The sequence below is a fragment of the Stenella coeruleoalba genome (genome assembly GCF_951394435.1).
Source record: "Stenella coeruleoalba genome assembly, chromosome: 16".
Lineage (NCBI taxonomy): Eukaryota > Metazoa > Chordata > Mammalia > Artiodactyla > Delphinidae > Stenella > Stenella coeruleoalba.
In genome coordinates, this window is record NC_137162.1 from 49,098,735 (window position 1) to 49,117,370 (window position 18,636).

At 49.0% G+C, this 18,636-nt stretch overlaps 1 protein-coding gene across 3 annotated transcripts in view; it reads left to right on the plus strand.

Moving 5' to 3' along the window:
* The window catches only part of GRID1 (glutamate ionotropic receptor delta type subunit 1), a 663,206-nt gene that overhangs the window by 392,409 nt on the left and 252,161 nt on the right, over positions 1–18,636 (plus strand). For all 3 annotated transcript variants that reach the window (XM_079899987.1, XM_079899988.1, XM_079899989.1), the window contains exon 5: positions 11,421–11,474. In XM_079899987.1, coding sequence (XP_079756113.1) covers positions 11,421–11,474 — 54 coding nt within the window. The remainder of the gene's footprint in view (positions 1–11,420; positions 11,475–18,636) is intronic.

Below are 18,636 nucleotides of genomic sequence, written 5' to 3' on the forward strand. Positions count from 1 at the left end.
GGTTAGAGGATCGGCTACAGGGTCCTTTATACAAATTATATTTTCTGTACTATATCCATGAGCTAAGAAATCTCCATGGCTAATTTTGATTATAATTGATTTTTGCCTCACCTAATAACCTTAGAACCAAATCCTTATTCATGAGATGTGAAGATGTGGCTCAACCGCCATTCTTAACAAACTGAATGCCCCTTTTCACCTCCAGGCTTATACATGCTGTCTCTTTAGACTGGAAGACCCTCCCATCCCACCACCGCCCACCCCCAGCAGGGGGCTTCTACTTGCCAGGCAAGCATTGGTATCTGGTTCCTGATTCACTGAAAGCCTCTCTATCACTGCACTTTCTCCCTTGGTCTAGTGGCATTCTCTCTCTTTGTGGCTTTGTCTCTCCCAGTCAGCTGGATTTATTCAAGGATGGGGCCCAAGACTGCCTCATCTCCATGTGCAGTATCCTTCTTAGCACCCGACACCTAGTAGGAGCCCAGGACATGCTTGCTAAATGGGTGGGTGTGTTCTGCTGTTGTCTCCCTGCCACCTGCTCATGGATTTTCCTGAGGGTGACACGTGCTTCTTTGACTTTTCCATCTCATTAATCCATGAAGTGGACAAGTCAGAGAATCCTGCTACCCTCCCTGGGGCCTCCATCATGTCTTGCTCTTTCCTCAGGAGGCCTCTGGGGTGGGTCCCTTTCTAGCCTGAGGCCTCTTGCTTTGTGCCGATGGCCCTTCCCCTGGGCCCTGTACTGCCAGCCGGACACTAGCCAGCACTTGGCCCTTCCCTGGGCCATGGCCAACTGGTACCAGGGAGGAGAGAGTCAAGATGCATCACGCCCACACTGAATGACCACCAGGGGAGGGGCTGAGCCCCTCATGCGCTTCCCTGTCCTTGGAGTCTGGTGGGACAGACGGCTAGTCCAGACATGGGGACAGGCTGTCTCGTGCCATCATGATTTGAGCTGTACCCTTGGGCTCTCCCACCTGGGCACAGATGATGCTATTCCTGTCTGTGACTCCAAAGAGCTGACCATGTAGTTATATACTAGTTTGTAAGCTTCACTTCCTTTTTCTATTAATAGGGGATCATAAATGATCACCTTCCATGATGGTCGCAAGAATTAGCGGCAATGTAGATTCAGGTTTACATTTTAGAATAAGCACCTTGGAGGCCATGTGAAAAATCATGGAAAGAGGAGTGTGGATTTGAGGCAAGAATTTTTGAGAGCTGCAATAATGACTGTGCTGGGCATTTTGGTTTTTGATTCATTAATATTCTTTTTATTTGTGCCCCGTTTTCCCCCACAAAGGGAATGAAATACAATTATTTATGTGTGTGTATGTATATATTTGTGTATGCACACACCCACAGGAATAGGAATGTTTGGAGAGCTTAAAGTTTAAAATTGCCCTGGGGGTCAAGGTCATGCCTAATACCAAGATCAGTAGATGGAACCAGTGGGGTGCCTCAGATCAAGGCAGGTTGCAGGATGTCATTGTTTTTTCCACTCCAGGTACTGAGCTTGGAAGCCTTGTGTTCAGAGAGTTTTTTTTCTCCAAATGATGCCACCCCATGGGTAGGGCCTTTCCAGGTCCTTTGTGCAGGCAGTAGAGGTGGAGGGCGAGGCAGGTGGGCCACACCCCCGAGGATGAAGCACACGAGCATTTGGCTTCTACATCTACTCTGCAGCACAGTGCAGAGTGACAGTGGCTTTACTGTTGGACTCAGAGGACTTCGTGTAAAAACTAAGCTCCTGGCCATGCCCAGGTCTGGGCCCCATCTATACAGAGGCTTTGTATTTGGTGAGAATTTGTATTGTGGATTCCTCCTCCCTCTTCTCTTTTCACTGAGTTTGCCACATCCTTCCTTCCTTACTCCCCAAGACCTCGGAGCCCCACCCATGGACTCTGAATCACTTTCAGGGGATCCAGAGTCCAAGTGAGCCCCAAGATGAGCAGCTGTTTATACCCCAGCTCCCCAGCCCCCTGTCCCAACCCCAGCACAGAGTGTCTCCCTGGCTTTCCTGTGTCACAAATCAGCGACTTGTTTCCTGACAATTCCTGAGCCAGGGAACTCCTCCCCAGCACCCAGAGAAAGAAGCGGTTCTTGTCTCCAGAACTGAAAAGAAGAGATTTTTCTCCCTATTTCATTCTCCCAAAAGTCAGGCTCATAAAAAAGAATACAAATTACACCCAACAGCTCTTATCAGCTTGGTAAAGAATTGCTACTTTCAACATTATTGCCTTGAAAAGAATTCAAACGCTTCCATCTTTTAAAAACAATTTAGGTTGAGAAAAGGAATTAGATACGTGTGCAGAAATGGCTTGCCTGGCACAATTTGAAGGGGTCGCGGTATTAACCTTGAACGATGATGCTTTAATTGAGCAGCAGAGACAGTGTAGTTGTTCTCCCAGTGGACGTCCCGCTGTGGGTCTTGGTCTCTGGGGCTGACAGCCACACGTGGGGGGGCAGGCCTCTGAGGCATTATGTGACCCAGTGGCACTAGGAGGGACTTTTCTGCCCCAAACGGTCTCCACCCCCTCCTTCAGCAGCATCTGATGCTGTGGGTCCCCAGAGCCAGTCTTTGGATGCGCACAGCGCCGGCTCAAAGCTCCAGTATGAACGTGCAAATACCCGTGGGAGGGAGAGAAAAACATTTCTAATCAGTTTCAGACTTTTATTTGCTTATATCTGAAAATCGCTTGAAGCTGGAGCTGGACAGCAGAGTGATTGAGAAATGGTTCAACGTAGCCACCTGCCACCCAAGAGCAGCGTCCCTTGCCCCCTCAGGACCACGTGGTGAGACTGTTCACAGCCCACTGCAGAGACTGGCGGCTGCTCTCACCAAACCAGAGCAGGTGTAAATAAGCTCAGAAACCATTTGTTCTATTGTACACCTCAGTCTCCCAAAATGATTGTGTGGTAGCCTCCATGTGGCCAAGGGCCGGGGATACCTTTCTCTTCCATCAGATAAGATTGACAGAAAAGCTGGCTCCCATTCCCTCCCATTAGAACAGCTTGGGTGTCTGTGAGAGTGAGAACACAGAGGGCCTTATTTGGCTTCTCTGCCTTCCAGGTGGCAGGGAAATTATGGACCATTGATTAAAATCCAAGTATCCATCAGTTTCTACTCATCGGCACTGCCTGGCTTCGCTTCTCCAAGTTGATCTTATTAAACAGATCGTGCCTGCGAGCAGACTCCATTTCATTTTTCTGCTGTTATTAACGCTTCCTCATAAATTGTCCACATGTAGCATATTCTCACTTTTTATTACAGTCAATTGCACTGCCTGTACAGCCCTGGAACCTGTCTCTGTTTCATATGAAGGATCCACAAATGATCTGAAATGAATCTTCATCCCCCAGAGGCCGTGAGCTGGCCCTTCTGCCCTCTGTTCAAAGTGGGAAGTTTGAAAGTTTGGAAGAGCTGTTTATCTCAGACTTGGTAAACAGTGTGGACTGAGGGCAGGGAGGTCTCATGATTGATTAGAAATTGTTTAGATCCATCAGATTTTTACATGTACTTAGTCAGTTATGCTTTTTTTTTCCCCCAATAGCAACATAATAGTTTTTCTGAGATCAAAGCAAGTGTAAGAAACCAATCTCATGAACAGCACTCTCTCTCGGGTGTGATGGTAATATCTTTTTAAATGCCATCGATGGACTAACCTAGTCCAGAACTTATTGTGTTGCTAAGCAGGATAGATGGGAACTTTCATCAGGAGGTTCAGAACTCAGCACAGGACTTCCTTGGTGGCGCAGTGTTTAAGAATCCGCTTGCCAATGCAGGGGACACGGATTTGAGCCCTGGTCCGGGAAGATCCCACATGTCGCAGAGCAACTAAGCCCATGTGCCACAACTACTGAAGCCTGCACACCTAGAGCCCGTGCTCCGCAACAAGAGAAGACACCACAGTGAGGGGACCGCACACTGCAACGAAGAGTAGCCCCCGCTCGGAAAACTAGAGAAGGCCTGTGAGCAGCAATGAAGACCCACACAGCCAAAAAAAAACAAAAAAAAGAACTCGGCACAAATGAAGAAATGATTACATTCCCACAAAAAAGCTCTAAAATCTGATCGTGTTGGCATCAGCTTCTAATGGTCATGATATCTTGCATTTATCCGCCTTTCACATTCACTTCACTTCATTCTCAAGTTCTCACAGATGTGTAGAAAAAGGATGCTACTTTCAAATACAGGCAGGACTGACTTTGCACAACACAGTGTTAACTGGAAATTAAGTGCGTATTGATGCCGTGGGAAGCGAGGACACAGGCCCCTCATGCGTGGGTTTCCATTAGTTCAGTATCTACTGTGCAGAGTGATGGCTGCCTGTATGTCAGTATCCCTTTACACTGTACTGGGCTTCCTATTTATGCCCCTGACCTTCTTCATACTGAGCACCAGGGAAATATGCAGGTGTGTGAACCCACCATTCATTTCTTCCATAGACATCTTCTGAAGTTCACTGTCTGCCAGGGTTGCATGGTAACTGCACCAGACCTCGGCCCGTGAGGAGCTCACCTCTTGGTGATGGACTGGAAGCTGCTCTCCATATACAGAAACCCTTTGGCAACTGGAGGACCACCTGACCCAGGGGTTCTGGGGAGGGGTGGTGGAAGGAAACTCCAGAATCCAGGACCTGACTTTACAGAAGTCCCTGTGGCTCCACACGCCAAGCCTCACGACTGTCTGCATCGTCTTCCAGCTCAACTCTTGGTTTTTCATTAAACATCTACAAAAAGTACCAAGAATGAGTTTGTCTTTGTTTGGTCCCCGAGTCGGCATGATACACTCAAAAGTGCGTGGGATCTGACATCTGAAAGGCTTGATTATGCTGCCTCGGTTGCACTGACTTGCTGGGAGACTTTGGGTAAAGTCTGTAGGCTCATCTGTAGGCCCATCTGTAGGCTCAGAACCTCTGTCAGTGGGCTGTTGTGAGACTCAGGGAGGTTTCATGTGCAGAGGGCTTAGCTCCGGGTCAGGTGGCAGAGTTGTTCAGTGAGTGTCAGTGATTGGACCCAGCCTGCAAGCAACCCTCACCTCCATCCAGCCTCTCCCAGCCAGAGCGTTCCCTGAACTCCCAGGCCACAGGCTGAGCTCTCCCTCAGCAAAAACACCCTCTTATTGTCCCAGAGTTATGTTTGGAAGCTATGCAAGATTAATTCTGCCACACCTTCCCCAGATGGCTTTGTGTAGCTGGGGTGATTTCCTTGTCTCCACCATCCTCCAGCAAACCCCCCTTCTGTCCCCCGACACACACACATGTACTCAGGTGGCTGAATTTCCTGCTCCCACCAAGGGTGAGGGCCCTGGGCCTCAAGGAAGCTCTAGCAGAACGATGGGTGAGGTGGGAACAGAAACCTCACACTTGGTCAGGAGGTACCATCTATTGGGAAGGGTCTGGGAGAGGAAACTGGGAAAGAGACCCACGATTCCCCAATAAGCTCTAGGAGGAAGGATGGAGCCAGAAGTAGGAGCCATGGGAGACTGGGGGAGATCCTTAAGGCAGTTTTCTGGTGAAAGGAAGTCTCCAAGAGGTTCTAGAGAAAAGGCTGGAGTACAGAGGGCCAGAAAGTATCCGAGCCAGAAGTTCAGGCCCTTTTCCCAAGAAGGCAGCCCCTGGGAAGGATGGTGTGGCCTGACCTAGTGATAACTGCCCTTTATGGGGTTCCTCATGGTGGTTCTGGGCATATCTTATGAAACTCGGGCCTCACGGTGGCTGCTTTGCTGATTTCCTTATAAATGGGCTCCTGAAATCGTCCGTCGTCTCGCCATCAGCTACTCCCCTTCCTTGCAAATCGGGGGCATTGCACTCCCTCGTGCTTCAGAGGGGTGACATCGCACAGAGAGAATTGTTCCTAAATAGCACGTTGCTGCAAAGGCAGCAGTGGGTCTTTAAAGTTAGCTCAGTATCGTTCCTGGGAAAATGCCAGGCCCCAGGCTCCATGGGGGGAATGTTCTGAAATGTTAGAGTTGGGGTTTTAAAAAGATGCTAGTCGGTGACAAGCGTTCATTATCTCAGGCTCCCAGTGTCGGGGGGGGGGGGGGATGCTGGATAAGTGGCCAACAATTAACACGTACGTGAATAGTCAGTGGCATTTGCACGTTGTAAAATAAATCCTCAGCGATGTTGCTGGAAGGCTTGCATGTGGAGGTTTTTTCCACTCCATTTACTATTCCTTGAGGCCAAGATCAAGTGAAACAGCCTCAGACTTGAGAACGGCAAGTGGTACAATGGTCTCATACTTAGGAGGATAAGTTAACCTGGGAAGGAAGGCACCGCGGCTAGTAAGGCCATTTTCTTAGATATGAATAAAAGGTCATTTTGTTCCCATAGTCAAGAGGGCCAGGCTCAAAAGCTCGTACATTTGCTCTGACTGTTGTCCAGGCCTTTTAGGGAGCCGCATTATCAAGGGAAAGGAACATAGGCTTTGGGGACAGATGGACCTGAGTTCAAATCCAGTCTCTACTAACAGAGGGGCTTGTGTAAGATCCGAGTCTAGATCTAGATCTTAGTTCCTCGGCTGTGAAATGGGGATGAGAACCTACCTGGCTCCTTAGGGTGTTGTGAACGAAGCAAGACCCGTGGCTTGTCAAGTGGACGGGTTGTATTGAAGTGTCTGGCTGGTGCTTGATAAAAGCAGGCTCTTGTCGCCCTTGGAAATGGCTGCAACTTGGTTCTGCATGAAAGACTGAGAACACAGAGGAAAGGGAACAGGCTGGAGGTGCTTCCTCTGATCCCTCAGAACTCCTGTCTTCTCTGCTTCCATCCAGATGTTTGCATATTAGCACTGAGCCTCACTTCCACGTGTTCGCAGCCCCTTCCAGGCGAGCTGCCCCACACATCCCATTCCTGGCAGTGCTAGGGGCTGCTGTCATTTTGGGAGCCAGGAGCTGGGGTTTGGTCTGCCTCTACTTCTCTATGGAAACTGTGGGATCAAGGTGGCTGGGTGTTCAGGACAGCATCTAAATGTCCCCTGGCGCCTGGCAAGCCTGCAGGGATGGTGTGTCCTGTATCACTTATACTCTGGCTCCATAGATGCGACTGGCCGTAGGAAAAGGCACCCTGAGGTTCGGACAGGGGCTGCTGCTCACGGACGAGGGGACACATTCCCTCCTCCAGGTGTGGGTGTGGGAAGAACAGCTGCCTTCCGCTTCCTTTAACAGGGTTCCACCTATGACAGTGCACTTATCTCTCAAAAGGGTGGTATGTGGGTGTCAGAACAAGGGCAGATGTCCAGTTCTGCCTCAGCAAGTGATGTCCCTTCCCACTGGCTGTCTCTGTCCACCATCCCAGCTCTTAGCCTGGGCTACATGCCACCTGAAGCATTTTGGGTCTCCTATTCAAAAGGGGCTAAAACAGGAGTCAGCATGATTCTTTAGAAGTTCCTACCTCCTCAGTTCTTCTTCTAAAGTTCTCCACTTGCCACTCTATTGAGGGACCCCAGGAGTCAGGCCTTTGGGCTCTGATGGTCTGGCATAGCCTTTCAGGGACTCACAGCATTGACCTAAGCAGAGCTGCCTGTGCTGTGCCGAGGCACTGCGCCACTGAGGGCATCCCTTGGGTTCATTGAGACCTAGTTTCCAGGGACTGTGCGGAGCTCCTGAAGTTGCTCAGGACTCTACCACCTGCCACTGCATTATTTAGTGGGGAGTTTCACAGCCATGGTGTCCCGTTCCAGGAGAGAAGCCCGGTTGCAGGAAGCCAGCCTCCCTACCTGCAGTGAGCAAGTGACCAGGAGCCCAGCTGGAGCGGAAGGCCAGCTCCACTCCCTGCCTACCCATGGAATGAAGGGCCTGCCCTTATTTGTCTAGTTGGTCCAGCACTCCTCTGCAGATGCCAGTGGTGTTTTGCAGTGGTAAACCCGCAGCGTGGCTGGGATGAGGGGAGGCCCCACTGTGCTGCCCTGAAGGGTCTGTGGACTCATAGAGGAGGCAGTGCTGACCATACCTGTGTGTTTGTTATTGGTCTGTTGGCTCCACAGCGGCATGGACGAGACTCCTGGCTCACACCCGTGTGCAGGAGAGTTAGGGCAGCTGCTGTGTGTGTCTGGTGCCGTCTGTTGACTGAGAGAAGGAACACATGAGAGATGACCCACTTCTACACATTCAGAAGAGACCATCGAAGGACAACCAGGCAGGGGACGTGAGTGGAAGGCGTAGGGAGGGCCTTCGTGTTCACTGACCATCCATAGTGAGCTGCTTTCTGGGCTGGATGCTTCACCCGTAATTTCATTTAATTCTCACAGTAACTTTAAGATAGGAGGGGTTTGTCTCAGGTTGGGTCCCCCGAAGCAGACTTCGGGGCAAGAGTGTGTGTGACAATGATTTAGTAAGAAGTGTTCCCGGGGGAATTAAGAAAAAAAAAAACCTAGCTGGGGAGTGGGAACGTGGAACAGGGAAGTGAAAGCAGCCAGCGAGGGTGCATGAGCGAGGTAATGTGGGCTAGCCCCACAGAGGGGATCCGGACACAGCTGAGCCCACGCTCTGAGCAGCCCCCATCAGGGAACGGGGCAGCTGGGGTTTGGATATATGGTACCCTCAGTCCTTCGTGAGCGTGTACATTTTCCCGAGTGCCAAGGAAGGTTCGGACAGCTGGCCACAGTGCCTGCCATTGGCAATGAACGCATACGGGGAGCCACTGGGCTCCGAACGCCTGATGGGATTTGAGGGGGACCAGGGCGGAGTGTCAATAGTACTGCTGGCCGCCGAACACCCTGTATGTGTGGGACTGCCGCTCAGAGGTGGAGTAGCTCACCCAGGAGCCCTCAGCTAAGCAGAGGCAGACCTGGGATTCGACCGTCCTGTGCTTGCCTGCCCCCTCCTTACCTTGCTGGCTCTGAGATGAAAGGGAGGTCTTGGGGGCCTCCGCCTGCCTCAGACATGGCTGGGGAAAGGATGGCACTTAGAAGGGGACACGTCCACTGGGCTGGGAACATTTAGGGCTCTGCCCACGGAGCTGGCAGCTCTCCAGCCATCAGGGGGGAGGGGTGTTCTTGCTAAATCTGCAGTCGCTTCTCCTCACCATCTATCTCAGCTTCTGTGGGAGTTGCACCCTCTGGAAAAGGCTGTAGCCAAGTGCTGTTTATCTCCGTGTGGGGAAAAGAGGCTTAACAAATTAGCTAATTGGTGAGGGGGAAAGTAGGACAGGAAAGTTGGCCAGTTGTCCTGTGGGGTTTTCTGATCAATTCTTTCCATCATTATCTTCCACCCATGAGGATGAGACCAGGTGGGAAGATGCCTTAATGTAGCCAGGGCTCGCACCTGCTTCCTGGGATGTCCTGGCAACTGAGTCAGGTCCTCTGCACTGCTGGCTCCTGCAGGGACACTGGAGGACCTCTCACCTGTACAGGTGCACCTATACCTTCAGATTCACAGAACTATACATTCTGGAGTAGAGCTCTCAGCTCCAGAGGCTAAGAGTCAGGGTTCAGAGCTCTGAAACAACACAGCATGTCAGGCACATGACTATTCCCAATGAGTTAGGAATCCAAGGAGTGCGGCCCAGGATCTGCATGCTTAAAAGCTCCCTAGGAGGTTCTTACATGCAGCCAGACTTGAGACTCATGGCTGCAGAATGCCAGTGCGTGATGGTGTGCTACCCCTCGCCTGTGGTCAACCTCCATGTTGATACTTACATACCATATATGGCCCTGCTATCTGCCTTCCATGCAGGCATTTCCACAGTGAGATCTTGTTGCTCCTGCAACCCATTCCATCTTGAACTCCTTGGAAAGTCAGGAACTTCTCTTCTATATTGAGTTGGTATCTGCTCCCCTGAGTACTGGAGCCTTTGGTGCTAACTCAACTCTCAGAGGCTGCAAAGAGCAATTCCAGCCTCTCTTGCACACCTGCACTGTCCCTGGTGACTGTAACTGGCCATCAGTTTTCACTGTCCCATTCTGTGACCGCTTCCAGTCTGGAGTGCCCCCTATCATGCAGGGTGGCCCAGTAGTCAACCCCCCAAGGGGTAGCACAGACCCCCAGCCCCTTGGGTTACTGGAGCAGGGAGGCTCCTTACCACTCTGTGACTCATCTGTTAAGAAGAATGAATCAGATCTCTGTGTACTGAAGAGGAAAGATATTTTTGATACACTAAGTCAAAAATGACAGTTGTAACCTGATGTGTATTTCATGATCCCATTTTAATTAAAACATCTGTCTGATAAGTGTATATAGATACATATATGCAGGTATGACTGAAAACTTCTGGAAGGGGCCATTTGGAACAATCTCTGGGGGATGAATTTGGAGGGATACATGGGGTGTTTTCACTACTTTAGTGCATTAAAAAATGGGGCAGGTTTATGGGATAATTTTGAACATTTTAATTTTTCTGTATTTTTCCAAATAAAAAGAGTGACAAAAATTACATTAAGAAATACCAAAAAAAGTAAAAATAAAAGAGGACTACAATCTGAGCTCTCTCCCAGGTTCGTAGATGGCCTGGAACAGTGCCTGGCACTCAGCAGTATTTGGCTCGTGCTAACTGTGAGTATTCTTACAGGACAGGCTTGAAAACTACCAGTTCCTCCTCTTTTTCAATCTGTTGGATTTCCAATTAAAAAAGGGAGAGAGCACTCATGAAAACATACGAGAAACAAAATAAGTAACTGGGTCCTATCTGCTTCGCCCTCCTGTACTTCATTCATATCTTCAACAACAGTATTCATTTATATATTGAACACCTACTATGTGCTGGTTATAGCGTAAGGTTTTGAGACACAAATGTGACAGCCACAGATGTGGTCCCTGACCTCATGGAGACCCCCAACTTGGTGAAGGCGATAGATAATAAAAAATAAATAAGCTGATAATTATTCAAGTACAGACACGGCAGGTGCTATAAAGAAATAGAACAAAATGCTCTAAGAGAGAATGATGGGGATGGGGGTCACTGCCCCGCAGCAAAAAAGAGCCAATTCTAGGGTCCTTGATGGGTTCTTTAGATCTGAAGGCAGCTCAGAGCCCCAGCTGTGAGCTGCCATCTTCCTGGGTGTTGTTCAGCTAGGCTGGACAAACTACTGTAAATCCCTTGTTCCCGATTCCTGATTCTCTAGCCTCAGGCAGCAATGAGACATTCCTCCCTGAGCACCCCTCCAGAAAGGTGTTTGCAGGCATTCTCCAAGAGGAGAGAGGGGAGGGATGTCCCCGCCCATGGCCCTGTGACGCCTACTGGAACTGGACTGGCGCATGAGAGCTCCGAAGAACAGCAGGAAATCAGATGTCCATGTTCAAATGATGCGTCTCGTAGCTAAGGCAGCCAGAGCTGACCTCAGGGGAACAGCGTGCTTTGTGTGGAAAAAATTTTCCAGGAACAATGTTTATCAAACTCCATCTCGGCAGTCATCCTGTGCGTCTGCCATCTTCTGGCTTGCTTCTGGTCATGTTTTTTTTTTTCTCTCTCTCTCTCTCTCTGCAGGCCGTGGAGACCAACCTGGCTTCCAAGGACAGCCACTGGGTCTTTGTGAATGAGGTAAGAGCCCCAGAATGGTGAGGGGCGTGGCCTGCACTGAGCCCCCACCCCTTGGGAAAGTGCAGAGTGATCCTTGGTGCTGGAATAGATTCCAGGGCTCCACCGTGCAAGACAACAGGTGAGAGAGGTAAACAGAACTTGCCAAGATACTCAGCCGGAGCAGGTGGAAACCAGGGGCCGAGTGGAGATCTGAGTCCAGGAGGAAGTCAAGAGTCCGTGAGAAGTGGCATCAGGCATTAGATGTACAGGGTGAGGGGAGGTCACCAGTCAGGGGTCAGAGACCGGAGAGATGAGGGCGGGTTAGAAAATGGGGTGTAGAGGGGGTGGGCAAAGGAATGCAGAGGAGATGGAGGCTGCATTTCCTGCAGGAGGTTGAAGGTATGTGTGTTATGTGACTCTGTGTGAGGGTGTGTCTATAAGAGTGCATGGGTGTGAGTGTGTAACTGTATATATTTGTGAGAGTGTGGATGTGTGTGCATAAGTGTGTGTGTGCATGTCAGTATGTGTATGAGTATATGTGTATGCGTATAGGTGTGTGTGTGTATGTGTGTGCACACCTCCTGTGCAGCTGGTCAGGGCACAGTTCAGTGGAACCATTTAAAGGGGGGAAATGGGAAATCTCTCCCATGACTGGCCATTCCACTGGTTTGGGTCCTGGGAGGAACGGGCACACCGAGGTTTCACTGCAGCCTGGTCTGTTCTCCACCAATTACACCGTAACTTGTCCTGGCCACCTCCACGCTGCAAACATTACACGGGAGTGGCCTGTGATGCCATGCCCTCTGCCCGCACATCCATTCGGGGAGCACCCACCAGGGCAGCCTGGTGACCCTAGCCAGCTATTAACACAGCTGACTCTAGAAAGTGCTTCCTGGCACGGGCTTTCATCAGCCCTGTGGCCTTCCGTTGCTCCTAAATTAACTGATCGATTTCTAATGGCCACATACTAGAAGATGCAAGGTTTATTGTGCAGGTAATTTATGCTTTTATGATATGTGTTTCTTCATCGGCTCAGTGCTACTATGGCTGAAAGAGCTTGGGGTGGCTGATTTTATAATTTTGCAGGTAGTATCTGATAGTAACTGCTTGCAAGGCCCACTTTTCGAAGTTTGTCCATAAATTCATATCTTATTAGCGCCACGTCTACACGGGCCGGTGGGAGGCATGCGAGGTAACTGTCCCTTTCCCTCGGGTTGTGGATGGTTGTGCTGGTGATTAGGAGAAGGGACGTGACAGCCGCCTCCCCTTTCTTCAGAGCCTGACAGAGTCCCCCACGGTCCCTGGGAAGTTCGATGCTCTGGGCTTTGCCATCGTCTTTATAGGTTTCTTTTGTTTGGGGGAAGGATGCATTCTGTGTACCACTTAAGGCAAACATGTAGTGCTGGCTTTATTTTAGGGCGGCTCCTCCAAATTGGATAGCCAGTGTCTCTCTACTGCCAGTCTTCCAAAAGTGCTCTGTTTTTACATTTCTAACTTATTTCCTGCTTCCTCCCCTGCATCCCGACCCACTCCCAGGGCCCTCTTGTCTGTCCCTCTTTTTCCCTTGCGAGGGCTGGCGTCAACACTAGCCAATGTGAAGTGCTCCCAGGGCATTGCCGGGGCAGCTGGAACCCAGGACTTAGTGCCACTGGGAGGCATCAGGTGTGGGCACACCTGTCAGAGCCACACTGGAACAGCCTCACCCAAGAGGATGGCTGTGTTCCACCCCAGTCATCAGTGCACTGCACTGTGAGCTGGCACACCAGTCATGTGACTGTCCCTGGGATAAGTGTGTCCTCCTCCGGAAGTGACCTCCCTCTTTCTTGGTTTCCTTTTCTATGGGGAGGCCAAGCACTTGTCAGGGCATTTTATATCTGTTAACACCCTTATCTTCATCAACAACCCTGTGTGTCAGTTATTACCATCCTCATTTTGCAGATGGGAAAAGGGAGGCTCAAGAGGTTAAATCACTTGCTCAAGGTCATACACTGTTGAATGGTGCATTTGGGATTCTGTATGATGACTGTCTGGTTCCAGAGCCCTTTCCACCAAAGGGCACCATCATGCATGTGGCCCTGACAACGATCCTTAACCTATGGCCAGGGTCTAATTCAATAAGGTCAGTCAGTAGGGCTCAGGTATGCATACTGACAGGGACACTCTTGGGCTGGCCTTGGTGTCAGCTCGTGGACATTCCTGAAGCCTGCGATCTGAAGGTGGGTCCTTTTGTAAAGCTTTGACCCTTAGACCCAGTGTGGCCTCTGGTTAATGACTAAGATGTTCTCTAAATTGACTTATCCTTAGGAGCTAGCCATATTCAGAACTGCTGTTTCCTATTACAGCATGGCCCCATTGGGAACAAGTCCTGTTATTCTTATGACAGTTAGATTTCCAGGCTTTATTCAGAGAGCCACAGACAAATATTTTCCCAGTTGCTTTTCCGTTTATCAGATGTGATGGCTAGGAAAAAATAAAATAGGAAAAAAAGGGGAGCAGGCATTTGGTAGCTCCAACACTGTCTCCAGAATCCAGCATCTACACCGGGGCCCCATCTTCCCTCTTCCTGAGCTGCTCCCCACTTCCCTGGAGGAAGTTCAGTCCATCAGATGAGCTCAGGTCTGTGCCTCTTCTACCACGTTTTTCTCCAAGGCGGTCCTCCGACTCCACCCCCTGCTTCCCTCCTTCCTTACAGGCTCTGTCCTCCAGTTTCTCTCTCTGTATTTGACTTTCTTAATATATTTTCCTGGATTCAAGATAAACATTCAAGGGCACATATTTTTGTTTGCTTTCTTCATGCAGTGGTTTTCTTAATATGTCTACGGTACCCCTTCACCAGTGAATATTGGTGTTGCATGTTACAAGCCTGTTTTATTTGGAGAAGGGGTAACTGGATACAGAGAAAGGTTTGTGAGTATGTGAGCCTCACTGACAATTTCTACAGGTCTCTGGGCTCCATTGTGGGGACACTGGCAAGCAGGTGTGCTTTGGGGTGTAAACTTTATTTTTATTGATTGATTAAATTACATGTTAGTTTGGAGGAGGATGGGGGATTCAAAAGAATGTGTGGAAAGCAAATTTAAACATTAGTCAAGGTGGCCACAAGGCCGTGAGTCCCTTGAGGACGTGGTCAGAATCCAGCTCACCACTGAATCCCCAATACCCCATGCAAAGAGTAGATTCTTGAAAAGGTTTGGTTGCAGGCAAGTCGATGTACTTAGGATAGGGTAGAACAAGTTGCTTTGAATAGTACTTCCCAGCCAGCCTCTGAGAAAAGACAAAGGCAACAATTAAGATGGGGGGCTCAGGGATGGAGGGGACAGCTCTGGGTCATTCGTTGGAAGCTACCAGTTCAGGACCAGTCAGACTTGACTTTGGCTCCCAGAACCTCTTTATCAGCTTGTCTGGAGAGCTTCCTGTCCACGTGGCTCTGGCCCAGTGATGCACAGGTGTCCTTAGTGCTGGGTGGAGTCAGGACGCAGTGGAGAATGCCCTCCTGAGAGGCTCTGTGTCCAGGCAGGACACATCTGCCTCATAGCCTGGCCTCTTGGGAACTTCTTGGAGGAAATTCTTTTATGGAATATGTCTGTCTCTCCAGCCTCTTCCAGAACCATCTGTGAAGGGGACTTGAAGCACTCCATTTGTTACTGGACAGCTCTCATGGTTAGACTAGTTCCTCCAGACATAGAAACAAAAGCAAGCTTTGCTGGAAATGGTTCAAGAAATGCAGGAGCACATGCATAACCCTTGCACTTAGGTTTTGTCAGCAAGTGATGCTCTGAGCTGTGTTCTGTGGCTCAGCAGGGGCCCAGGGGGAGGTGGGCTCTAGGAGGGAGGAGTCGCATCCGGCAGGCCCTCACTCCCTGCCTCCTTGCCAGCCTAGGTCCATGACCCCCACATCCCATATCTTTGTTCTCTGAGCTCCAGACCCACGGATCGAGATGCCTTCTGGACTCAGCCACTTGGAAGCCCCATGACCACCTCCAGCTCAGTGCGTCTCTCTCTGAACTCATGATCCTCCCCCTAACCTGGTTCTCACCCAGTGCTCCCATCCCAGGGACTGGTGTCTCCATCCTATTTGTTGGCTCCCTAGCCAATGGAGAAAAGCCCACATCCTGCTCCCTACCTCAGAACCTGCTCCAGGATGACCCCGTCACACCTTTCCGTGCTTTTTTACTTCTTACCCTCTGCCCACTCTCCCATGGCTCATCCATGCAAGCAGTGGGTGACTTGTTGTTTCCTCTATTTATTTTCCTCTCCTGGCTCTGGACCTTTGCTAGGATTTTCCTTTGTTCCTGGAATGCCTGTCTCTGACTATCAAGGACTTACCTTTCCTGCATGAGTTTGCTAAACATTGCCTCTGCCCAAAGGTCTTCCTGGATTTCCCAGTAGGGTTATTCCTTCTCCTGGCGTCCTGTACTCCTCACCCCAGTTATGCTGTGTTGGGGCCTTGATGCATGTGCCTGGCTTCCCGAACAGCCTATAAGTGAGGGCTGGACCTTCTTTCTGTCAAGCTCCCTAGAGCCCCCAGCATGAGGGGCTCACACACACAGGAGGTGCTGGGTTAAGCCTCCTGCTCTGCATCTGCCTCCTGCTTCCTCACCTTGTTTAATTACCTATGTGTAGAGGAAGAGGCATTTTTAACCTCCCAATCCTTCAGGAACTCAGAAAGCTGTGATCCTGCTTCATGAGCTGCCGCTGTCAGCACCTCATGTTCCATTGCATCTCCTTTTCCTGTGCCTGCATTTCAAGTCCTGTGGGGTACGAGCTCTTCCTCTCGGGCACACAGGCTCCCCTGTGCCCTGGACAGGCCATTGGCAGGTGGTGGAGCAGACGGGGAGGAGGGCAGGGGAAGCACTGGCCAGGCTTCCTGCAGCAGTCTCCACACTGGGCTCGGGGAAACACATGTTCTGCTAATTCGTAGGTGCTCTGTGGAAAAATGATTCTGTGATCAAAGAGGGCGGGTAAGTTAAACAGCAAGAAACAGGTGTCTCCTGCAGGCATCTTCCATCTCTAATGCATACTGTGCTTTCCAAGGATGAAGTGGTGCACTCTGGCTGCCACATGCATTTGTGTTTCAAACACAGTCATGTGCTTTTTCTCTCGACATCTGCTCACCTGTATGCTGGAACAGGTCTTTGGCAGGTGGTGGGCTGCCAGGGTCCATAGCATAGAGTTCAGATTCCTCCACGTGGTCTATGAGGCTGTTCATGAGCTGACTTCAGAGCCCTCTCTGGTCTCAGTTCCTGCCGTTGCTTGTCATCTAGAGCTGCTGTGCCTGTATCATAAGACATCTCTGCCACCCCAAGCGCAGGGTCATCCCAGTGTCTGGACCTCTTCATAGCCCCCTCTGCCCAGAGTGTTCTCCTGTTGTTGCCCCTCAGGCCCCGGCCCCGACCTTACCACCTTCACTGGTTTGCCACCAACAAACATTCCATAAGGACCCTCTGGGTACAGACCTTGGCCTGCCCCAGAGGAGACTACTCCCGTCAACAGTCCAGAGAACATCACTCTAGACTTTCAAACCATCCCTACCCCCAAACACACACTGAGTTAAAGCAAATGAAAATGACATTAGGCTACACATGCATAATGTAGGGGAGAGAAATGCTAATATACTAATTGAAGAAAACAAGAATAAATAGACCATGATTTGCATGCTGAATCAAATAGCTTTAAGAAATCTCTATTTGTGGCACAGAGGAAGAGAGGGAGGGTAAAGATTTAATTTTTTTTCTTCCTTTCATTTTGAACATTCCAATTCTGTTCGGATATTAAGTCCCTGTACCATTTACCATCTGCAAATTTCATTTAGCAACACTCCAAAACAATTAACGTTTATTGTAATCGATTCACTTGTTTCTCTCCCCAGCCCCACTGAGGAGTCCTTGAGGACAGGGACCACATCTTAGCCAGCGCTGTAGCCCACTGAGAACCCAGAATAAAGAATAGGAGCTGCGGTTTATCAGACATTAGATGGAGCCAGGCACTGCTTTTGAGCATCACTTTTCAAATCTACTTTTGACTTAAAAATTAACCACTTTATTGAGGTTTAATTCGCATACAATAAACACACATATTTAAATGTACAGTTTTTCCTTGCCATATGTATACACCTGTGAAACTGTAACCACATTGAAGATGGTGAACATATACATCTCCCCAACAGTGTCTTCGTGCCCCTTTGTAATCCCCACCCCTGTCCTACCTTACCCACTCCCCAGGTAGTCTGTTTCTGGCTCTACAGATTATTTGTATTTTCTAGAGTTTTATGTAAGTGGAATCATAGAGTAATATTCTTCTTTTCTTCTGTTTTGCTATGGCTGTTTCTCTCCAGATAATTATTTTGAGATTCACCCATATTGCAATATACAACAATAGTTCTTCTTATTGATGAGGCATGTTCAGTTGTATGACTACACCACAATTTGAACATACATTTACCCCTTGATGGGCATTTGGGTTGTTCGAGAGTTTTGGTGATTACAAATAAGGCTGCTATGAACCTTCATATACAAGTCTTTGTATGGACAAAGGCTTTCATTTTTCTTGGGTACACATTTACAAGTGGAATTGCAATGTTGCATGGCAGATGTATGTTGAATTCTTTAAGAAACTTCCAGGTTATATGGGAATTCCAGTTGTTCCACATCTTCTTCAGTACCTGGTTTGATCAGGGTTTCTGATATTAGCCACTGTAGTGGTGTGTAATGGCACCTCATTATAGTTGTAGTTTTCATTTCCCTAATGACTAACGATACTGAGCATCTTTTCAGGTATTTCTTTGCCATCTGTATCTATAGCTTCCTTGGGGGGGAAGCTGAAATTATTGATTTGAGAACTTTATTTTTCTTTACTGCTTTAAACTTCCTTTAAGTGATTTAATGGCATCTCCCAAATTTTGATATGCTGTATTTTCATTGTTATTCAGTTCAAAATACTTTCTATATTACCTTTTGATTTCTTCTTTGACCCATGGGTTGTTTAGATGTGTGTTATAATAGTCTCTAAATATTTGAAGATTTTTCAGGGATCTTTCTCTTATTGATTTTTAATTTAGCTCCATTGTGGTCAGGGACCATAGTTGAATTACCTGAATTCTTGAATATTACTTGAATCCTCTTAAATTTATTGAGACTTATTTGATAGTCCAATATATTGTCTTTGCCGATAAATTCTTTTTGTG